At 42.4% G+C, this 10,220-nt stretch overlaps 1 protein-coding gene across 5 annotated transcripts in view; it reads right to left on the bottom strand.

The window, feature by feature from the left end:
• Positions 1-459: 459 nt before the first annotated feature.
• The window catches only part of JADE3 (jade family PHD finger 3), a 132,867-nt gene continuing 123,106 nt past the window's right edge, over positions 460-10,220 (bottom strand). For all 5 annotated transcript variants that reach the window (XM_072743236.1, XM_072743237.1, XM_025982464.2 and 2 more), the window contains 3 exons: positions 7,558-8,028; positions 5,586-5,703; positions 460-3,571 (listed from right to left, as the gene is read on the bottom strand). In XM_072743236.1, coding sequence (XP_072599337.1) covers positions 2,661-3,571; positions 5,586-5,703; positions 7,558-8,028 — 1,500 coding nt within the window. In that variant the 3' untranslated portion in view covers positions 460-2,660. The remainder of the gene's footprint in view (positions 3,572-5,585; positions 5,704-7,557; positions 8,029-10,220) is intronic.

The following is a 10,220-nucleotide window of genomic DNA, read 5'->3' as shown; positions in this document are numbered from 1 at the left end:
CATAATGAAAATGTTTATAATGCCCTCAGAGTCCCTCCGCCATGACACTACAAAACCCATATTACATTACTATGCTCACATCCTCCAAATAGAACGCATTCTGTAAAGAGTGTATATTTAAGTGATGCCTGATCTAATCCTTTTGGACTGTGTGACTTTAGATAGGATCCATTTCTATGGTGATTTTTAAATGATGATCCTAAGGTTTTGTCTTACTAGCCTGATGAAATCATGATTTTGGGGTAGAGTTCAAGGCCCCAGAATTCTCTTTGGTCCCTGGTAATTGACATGAATCATCAATCTGTGCCTCTAAACCTTCAATTCCTCCTCCTCCCGCTCTGTCCTTTCCCCCCACCATCTGTGTGGTTTAATGAGTAAGATTTTTAAATATAAAAGGAACAGATGTAAGATTTTCTAAAACCCATATGCCAAATTAAGAAATTACCACACTGACAGTAGTTAGCAGTTTTCATAATTTAATGAAAAAGTATTGGTAAAAAGGTGACATTTGAAAAAGGACTGAGTTTATCTTGGAAAACTGGACTATATAAGACAAAATGAAAAAAAAATTAACAAAAGGTTAAGAGGTAATACTTCAAACAACAGCAAAATGTAGCAAATACATTTTGGGGCAATTGCAATTTACAGAACTGAAGGCTCCTTCATTTACTTAGGAAAATCTTGTAAAAAATATTACAACTATATTTCCCTGACTGCAATTACTTTAGTCAATACTCTCCCAATGGCATTACATATGGAATTTGGCTGAAGCACTTTTTCAATGTTTGCTTTTCCTCCCACTCACTCTGAATCGAAAGGCATGAAGGGACACAGGCTATGGCACTGGCCTTGTGCAGAAGGAGTTTTTATCACACAGCTCTATTATAATTTTATTACTGGCAAGGTGTCAAATTTACTTCCCCCTGGGGCAGAACTCAAGAGAAAAAGCACAGAAACCTAGTGTATCCCCAGGAGAAACTGTTCTCCTCATTTGGATAATCCATAGCCGTTTCCATCTGAACAAAACACAGGACACCTACCACACATGCGATGGCGTGTTCACACACATACACAGGCAATAAAAGAGACATTTTCAAGGTGTGGGCCAAAGGGGAGGCAAAATACAAAGTTTCCCAAAGAGGAAGAACAAACAAAAGCCATGGAACCCACTAACAAGGCTACAGGAACCAAAGCAGGGAAAGGAAAACTGGAGTTTCCCTTGTCGGTAGCGAGAGGAAGAGCCCCGGCCTGCCTTGCCTGACCCACGCCTACTGCAACTGGGCTGTTTGTTCACCAGTAGGCAATGTTAAAAGTCTAAAAGTGGCCTCTCTTGTCTGAAACTTCCCACTACACTTTCCCAAACTAGAAGAGAATATTAATTTAAGGCTAAGAAGAAAAGAGAGCAGAGAACTATAGTCGGCTTCACATTTTAAAAACTGTAACATTTTCCCCTTCTTTAAATGGGAAGCAGACATGTTTTATCCACCGCCCCCCCCAATGTAATTATTCTCTTCCTCCCAGAAATCAATCAAGGCTGATAGTTTGGGAACAGGGTATAAGCAACTTCTGAAAAATGGCTCCAGCCTTTTTGTTTGGGAAATTGCCTTGGATTCAAAGTTGGTACAAAGCTAAATTATATCCATGTGTTAAACACATGCTTTCAAATTCTGTTTGACAATAAAAATCTGTTTCAAAATTAAAGCAGGTAAGAATACTTAACCTCTGTGCATTTTACTATATTTTAATTATACCTCAATAAAAATTTTTATAAACATTAAAGCAGGTATACAAAAACTGTCAGCCAAACTTATTTAAGTCAAACTGATTTGAAAACAATAACACAAAAACCCTGACCTGGTACAAATCCCCCAGAATTGGTCTCACTTTGGGAAAGGCTCTGGGATCCTTCACAAATGCTTAAATTGCGAGAATCAGAGCATTTTCCTTAGAAGTAGTACTTTTTTTGTACCTCTGTAAACACTATCCGCAAGTTAGCCTTTTATGCTTGTTAGATGGGTGAAGTGGTTACAAGTGCGTTCCTAACAAGCAAGTCTAGGAACAGGCCCTGGACACTCATAAGCATTAGGAGTATTGACTTGGTAAGGTAAGATACTGCGAAAGGAGCTCAACCTTATGCAGAGCAAAGGAAGAGGGTAGTGAGTCTCACAGTATCTGAGATGTGGTCTCTGGTCTCTCCCTGAAGTGGGGTTTCCAGATACCAATGGAGTTAGGAACTCCTTACAGACAGGAGCTCTGGGAGTCACATGCTGTAGCTTCAAAAGATAAGTAGTTTTAGTGTCTGATAATCATGGTCTCTTGCATATCTATTAACGACATAAGGACTCTGAATATGTATGTGCATCAATGTGTTAATGTGACTGGAGAGCTGTCCCAGAGTATTTACTGAGCAAGTACTCTAGGCCTAGCTGTTCTCAACAGCCTCTGGCAAAAAAACTTTCGGACAATCTGTAATTCTTTAATGTGCTTGTGAAAAGTAGACTTAAAGGGTTTCAAAAACTGCAAGCCAATTTACTATGGAAACATTTTATTCTTTTCACTACAACTCCTCCTAACATATGCTAGAAATCCTTTTGGTGTGTGTGGCTTTCCCCAATGTATGGGGCAAAGGCAAAGATTAAGCTATTCTTGGAGGTTTCTGATCACCTTTGCGTTGAACTGTGGGAAACAGGATGTGTCTTGCTTTTACCATGACAATCTCGTCGAGAGTCATGGGAAGGATTCTCCCTGTCAGAGCTAACTCTTCTTACCCTAACTTTCTCTTTATTCCCATCACTTTCTGCCTCTGAATCACTCAGCTCCAAATCTGGGCAATACCCATCATTTTCCTGATATGAAGCTCTCCCTGCAGACCGCTTGACAAGCTGCTTGCCCCAGAGCTGCTCCTTGGGGTTAATATTCTTGGTTGGTTTCATATAACACTGGAGGTCTTCCATGGTCCTCGGCCATCTGTTGGTGGTCTCCTTAAAGGACCTGCTAAACTGTTCCATGGTAGATTTTCTAAAGGTGCCCTGACTGGCCAAGTGGGAGCTGAGTATGGACTCCTGGTCACAGAACGTCTCACTTGAGCTGTCTTTTTGGGTGACATCTCCAGACCAGTTGCCCTCCAGGCCATTGGATTTGGCAAGCTTGGAGGTAGACTGACTTTTCCCATTCCCAATGGAAGACTGTCCATGCAGGGCAGCCTGAAGGACCAGAGGCTTTCCCAGTGATTGCCCGTGATAGAACTCCGGAGATGGAGTTCTCCATGCAGGACTGGGATCCTTTGTTTCACTCCGAGGATGGCTGAGACTGGCCAGCAGACGGTTACTCTTGCTCTCTAGTGAATGTCTCGGGTACGATTTCGTTCTCATTTCTAGTGGCTCCTGAGGCACCTGCATGTTCCTTACACCGTGAACAGGGGAGCTGCTGGCAGGAGATGGGGGTCCATGATCAGGCTCTGTGGAGCTGTTTTGGCAGTCTTCTGGAGCTGATTTGGGCATTTTTAACTTTAAGGTAATTCTTGGTGGTGGGTTAAACAATGAGTTTTCTAGTGCACTTGTCAAAGGAAGTCCTGTGATCAAAAGGAAAGATTCATCTTAACAACCGATTTAAATAACAGTGTACATGCTCATTATGGCACAGTGAGCTCACACACCCGCTCTTCCAAATGTCTAACAAGCCCCTGTCTTTGATATGCATGTACATCATGGTGGCATAGAAGCTGAAGGGAGCTGAGATAGAGGTTGGGTGGGGGGTACTACAGGTGGAAAACTCAATGATGCCACTGTATTTTTTTTATATTAAATCCAAAAAATTTTTTATATTAAATCCCCAAATTTTTTTATTGGTGTTCAATTTGCCAACATACAGAATAACACCCAGTGCTCATCCCATCAAGTGCCCCCCTCAGTTTGTTATGTGTCTTTCAGCCTCTTCACCTATACTCTCCCAGTCTGTATAATGGTCACAAAGACTAGTGTGCCACCTCCTATATCCCCATCTCTGCCCCCTCCATTTCTGAAAAGAATGCCAATAGCAATGGCTTAGAACAGTCTCCCCTTCTGTGTGTGTCTGTGTGTGTGCACGTGTGGGTACTGTATAGCACTTAGGACATGCCTTAGACATTTCAGATCCTACCCTCTAATCTCTTCTGTCCTTCCCAAAGCAAGTCAAGAACACAGCATAGGTTTTGGAGGAAGAGTATGTGAATGTGTGTTTTAACCTGACAATAGTAGGAATGGTAGTGGGTGGTTCCCATGTGTTTTATGTCCTTAACCTAAAATAATTTCCTGACAGTGAATGACTATCATGGAGGTATGGAGAAGGTTTTGTAGTGGCAAGGCCAGCAGAAAAGAATCACAACAGTCCTGCCCATGGCCTGCTATTGGGGTTGGCCTGGGGAGTACTGGCAATCAGTTACCTGGTTATATCATCCTACAATCATATTTAGAACAGATCTTCCTTTCTCTATTATTTTGAGTACTCTGAAATTTAAAAAGCACTACCAAACAATTTCTTCTTGCACAGGGACTTGACCTTTGCCCACAAGAGGACAACTTGTAGGAGCCTGGGCACCATGCATTCCCTAAGGGTACATGTTGAATACTCACAGCTCCCATCTCTACCCGGGCCGCCACCCACTGACACTACAAGCATTTATGGGGCTGGTTCCCACCAATCAGAAGCCACATCTGGGGCCAGTCTCCTTGGCAAGCAGGGGCCCTCCTCGCTATCCTTTGGTTTTCCTGGTCTTGTTTGTCATGGTGCCTTTGTGACTGAGCAGCCCTGCTCCTTCCTGCTATCCCATTCTGCTGTGACCCTTGATAACTGCAAACACCCCAGAGCCTTTGATGCCTACCTGACACCTCACTTCTGGGTGTCTCTCTTACTCTATGGCTGGCCCTTAGCTGGAGCTGGATTCTGCGCACCCTGCATAGTGACTCCTGGTTGCCCAGGCTCTGCCACCAACCTCTGTGTTAAATGAGGTACAGGGAGGTTACAAATATCACTGAATATGACTGTCATTGCAGCCAAGCTCCCCATGTTTAGGGCACTGTAATTATGCTCACCTGTCTCTCTCACCAAGTGGGCAGCACACCTTATAGGCAGGGATTTTGTCTTGCTGACTGCTCTACTTCCTAGCTCACTTCTTAGTCCACAGTAGGTCTTCAACAAATATTAGTAAAGAGACAGAACCTATATCTCCTAACTATTGACTAAGGGTTTGTTTAACCTTGGAATTAAACGCTTTCTGGAAACTAGGATTAGGTCTTATCCTACTGATTTCTAAATGAATCTGATGATTATGGAATAATTTCATGGTTTTCACTAATGGCCCTTAATATCTGTCTGACACCTAGATTATCTGCCCTACACCTGCAAGTCCCCCAACTCTACCTTGGGATTTCTTGCCTCATGAGTCAACACTGAAATGGGCCATGTTGTATCAGGGTTGGACTAGAGCAAATGAGATATTTGACAAGAATGTTACAAGATTTTTAAGTAAAACAACTGACATAAAATTAAAATTGTTAAAATAGGATATAACTAGAGTCTATATTAGGACATCTTTAATATAAAGTTACCTGCAGCCATTTCCTGGTTAGCAAGCTGGACTTGCAAACCGAAGATCTGTTCCTGTAGTTTGTTTTGTGATAATTTCAGTTTCTCTCGTCTGCTTATCATGTAACACAGATTTCGGACCTGAAAGCCCAACATACAGCAAATAGAGATTTTTGCCATGTTACAGAAACCTGACAATTGAAAATTTTTAGCTAAAATTAAGACAACTAATATTAAGTGAGGTACAGGGGTGGCTGAAGAGAGAAGACAGAACACAAAAGACAGAGCCACTGTAAAGGAATTCATGTAGCACGATCAGTCGTGGGATCATGGTTCCCATATCAATCAGCAGCACAAGCAAAACACTCCTAAGCCACTCCCTGAAACCTACTCTCCCTGCAGTGTGATGCACTCAATGTTTATCTGCACAGCCAACTGAGGAAGACCGAGTGATGGTTTAACACTGTGGCCTTCCCTTTAGATCCCTGTATAAAACAATGGGGATGCTGGATCCAGTACAATTTTCTTTTTTTTATTTTAAAGATTTTATTTATTTATTCATGAGAGTACAGAGAGAGAGAGAGAGAGAGAGAGAGAGAGAGAGGCGGAGACACAGGCAGAGGGAGAAGCAGGCTCCATGCAGGGAGCCTGATGTGGGACTCGATCCCGGGACTCCAGGATTGCGCCCTGGGCCAAAGGCAGGTGCTAAACCGCTGAGCCACCCAGGGATCCCCCCAGTACAATTTTCTAATGAGTACTGGACCAGCAGGATAAAGGTCTGCTGGAAAGACTGAAAGTGGTTTTTTTGTTTACATCTCTAGCTTGGCCAAATTTCAGCCACAAGGGTACAATCCTCATGCTCCCATACTCCCCATCCCACCTAGACAAATCACCCCACCTTTCTGTGCCCCAGTTTATTGCTCTGTAAAAAGGGCTAAACAATAGTACTTTCTTCACAGGCATGTTAGGATTAAATGAGTGAATATTTATGAAATGCTTAGAACAGTGTTGCCACATAGTAAGTGCTATAGATGTGTGAGTTAAATTTTACAAAGTGAGCCAAATCTATTCCCTTCCAAATTCTGGTAGCAGAGAGAAAAACAAGCCATCTCTATAATTATACTTGATTATAAAATTCTCTAGGGTAAACACAGGGCCTAACTTATCTTTAAATAAGTGAGTTAAACAGATTTATCTGGTGTAGAGTCTCTTAACCAGAGGCGATTTTGACCTCCCAGGAGGCATTTGGTAATGTGGAACCATTTTTGGTTGTCACAGTGGGTATGTTGTATGTGTGTGTGGGGGTATTTGCTATTGGGTAGAGGCCAGGGATGCTGCTAAGCATCTAACAGTATCCACCACAACAAAGGACAGTCCCCTACAACAAAGAACTATCCAGCCAGAATGTCAGCAGTGCCAAGTTTAAGAAACTCTGATCTAGTTCTTTCCTCAACGAAATTCATTCTTTCTTCAGCCCATAGTCTTATGTGTCAGTAAAATATAGCTGATCCAATTTAGGTTCAATGGTGAATAAAAAGTAAGCCAAATGAAAATTTCTTTCAGATTTAAGACTCATATAGCATATAAACGAGGGCCCTCCAAGTCCCTTGAAAGTGCCTGCCAAAGTTTGCCTGGGTGGCTCAGCGGTTGGGCGTCTGCCTTCAGCTCGGGATGTGATCCCAGAGTTCCAGGATCGAGTCCCACATCAGGTTTCCTGCATGAAGCCTGCTTTTCCCTCTGCCTGTGTCTCTGCCTCTCTCTTTCTGTGTCTCTCATGAATAAATAAATAAAATCTTTAAAAAAAAGACAGAAAGTGCCTGCCAAAAATGTAAACAGAGTCTAACGTTTGGGGCCATGGTGTAATCAGAAGATAAGCAAGGACACAGAAGCCCACAGTATAAATGAGCTGACCTTTAGAAAATGACAAACTGGAAGCAGGGCCTCCATTTTTATGCAGACCTAGACCTAAACAGTAGCCAGAGCTGATCACCTTACCCTCTCTAGGTCTTGCCGTAGATGCATAAACATTCTCATGCGAGTGTGAATACTCTCTTCTTTTGGCTGCACCAGGCCATTTTCTTCATCCTGCTTTGGAGGAAATAATGGCTTGTTGAAGTTACTTTTCCGCTTCAGTTTCCAGTAGTTATAGATAAAGTCCACGGCTAGTGTTGGCAGCCCCAGCTCTGCAGCCACATCTTCAACACGGACCAGGGAATAGAACTCCTCCTCCAGTTCCCGAAGCTTCTGTGCCCGCAGGCTGGTTTTCTCATTTTTGGCCTGACTCTGCTCTGCGGCCCTGTGTAGGGGGTACTCAGCCTCCCCGAGTTTCTGCCTATTTTGGCTGTGCTTGAGGCAGTATGACTTGAACTTCACTTCATCTCCCTCATCTAGGATGGTCTTCATCTCTAGGCTGTGCTCAAAGGCACAGGTGACATGGAAGGCAGTGATGCAGCTTTTCACAGAGCACTGTAGGAAGAAAAGAGGTGTTAAAGGCAGCAGGGCTGGGGGGGGGGGAGGGAAACCTTATATCCCTGGGCTTAAATTGAGAGGTCACAGGAAACAAAGGAAAGCCAGGGAGAAAACTGGCCCTAAAATGACAACAGATACTTTACAAATAACCCAGAAATCTGTATGTATAGAACACAGAAAGAACAGAGGCAAAAAAATATATATATTTCAAACTCTTCTTTAAGATTTTAGCTCAAGCATTCAGTTTTTCTGAGAAATCTTTCCTGACCTTTGTGAAGAGGCATGCTATACCTTGTGTCCCCCACATCACCTTATTATATGCTTCTATAGTGGTACTTTTCACACTGTACTTAACAGTATAGTAAATGTCAAATCCCTGGCTAGAGCTCTTAAAGACAGAAGCTGTGTCATTCAAATTTGCATTGGCATCAACTTTTGAATAAGCAGATGCTCAAGAAATGCTTTTTAAAAAAACGCTTCTAAATAAACAAAAAACCCAACAAAGTCAATATTATTGCCAGAGCATCTAGTGGTTCTAAAAAGGCCACAGGATCTCCAATTATCTAGGTAACCTAACTTCTTGAAATTATTCTTATAGAGCCATGCTGTCCAACATGGTAGCCAACTAGCCACAAGTAGCAATTTAAACTTAAATCAATTAAAGTTATATATAATTAAAAATTCAAGTCCTCAGTCATACTAGCCACATTTCAACAGCTTAAATCTACACAACACTTTATTTAAAAAAAAATTTTTTTTTATGATAGTCACAGAGAGAGAGAGAGAGAGAGGCAGAGACAGGCAGAGGGAGAAGCAGGCTCCATGCACCGGGAGCCCGATGTGGGATTCGATCCCGGGTCTCCAGGATCACACCTTGGGCCAAAGGCAGGCACCGAACCGCTGTGCCACCCAGGGATCCCCTACACAACACTTTAAATCTACTTAAATCTACACTGCAGAAAGTTCTATGGGAAATTAAGGCTACAGACAATCTGAGATTAAGCTTATAATATTCTGTTCATAGATGCAACACATTTGTTAAGTAGCACGTGCTGAGGATTCATTTACAGGGCAGCAGAGTAGGAAGAACCGGGCCCAGGATTGCTGTCCTCCTGTGCGTCGACTGGTCTCAATTACCATTTGTTATGCTTGCGATGCTACAGCTTTCCTTCCAGATTTTAAATGCATGGGTGCATGTATATGTTTATACAGAGGAAGGAGAGAAAGCGATGGAACATTTATTTCTAAAAATAGGGGGAATTCCTGTGGTGAAAGCCAAGTCTCAGCTCTTTTGGAAGCCTGCATCTGGATGGCAGACTGCTCAATTACCTATATGTTGGGTTTTTGATAACTACAAATAAGGAATGACCTTGGGTTTGAATAAAGACTAAAAAGATGCAAACCCTGACAGGTCTCCTTTGTAATAGATTGAGAAATTCAACACCTAAGATAAAACTGGCAACCATCAAAGCTTCAATGGGGACAGATTCCATTTAAGCTAATTTTATAGGATAAAGAATTCCAGAGATGAAATTTAATTCTAAGATCATCTTATCCAGCACATTTATTACTATTTGTGCTTCCCTTTAGAGTACCTGATGTTCTACCTTCACTGCCCTGCCCCCTCCCAACTCCTTTCTCACTTTTCTTTTTTCTTCCAAAGATTTTATTTATTTATTTATTTATTTATTTATTTATTTATTTGAGAGAGAGAGCGAGCGAGCGAGCACGTGCACGCGCGCCCATGTGTGCAAGCAAAAGTGGTGGTGGTGAAAGCAGAAGGAGAAGCAGACTCCTCACTGACCAGGGAGCCTGGTGTGGTGCTCGATCCCAGGACTTCCTGCAACCTTGACCTGAGCCGAAGGCAGACACTTAACCGACTGAGCCACCCATGCACCCTTCCTTCCACTTTTCAAGTAAGTGGTAATCTAACCACTTAAACATTCCTGAGACAGCCCACCTCACCTTTGGACAGCTTTTATGGAAAAGTTTGTTACGTTACGCCGAAATCCATATTCTTAAAACGTCCATGATGAAAGCCAAAAATGTCCTTTTATTTGGGCACCTTCTGTTAATCACTTGGCTAAGAAATTAGCCAGTCATTTAGAGAACACATAGCAAAAGGCATTTTTAAAAAATATTTTATTTATTTATTCATGAGAGAGGGGGGAGGGCAGAGACCCTGGGCG

Source organism: Vulpes vulpes, chromosome X, assembly GCF_048418805.1.
Source record: "Vulpes vulpes isolate BD-2025 chromosome X, VulVul3, whole genome shotgun sequence".
Lineage (NCBI taxonomy): Eukaryota > Metazoa > Chordata > Mammalia > Carnivora > Canidae > Vulpes > Vulpes vulpes.
The sequence above is the reverse complement of the archived record's forward strand: the minus strand, read 5'-3'. Positions and strand labels throughout refer to the sequence as shown.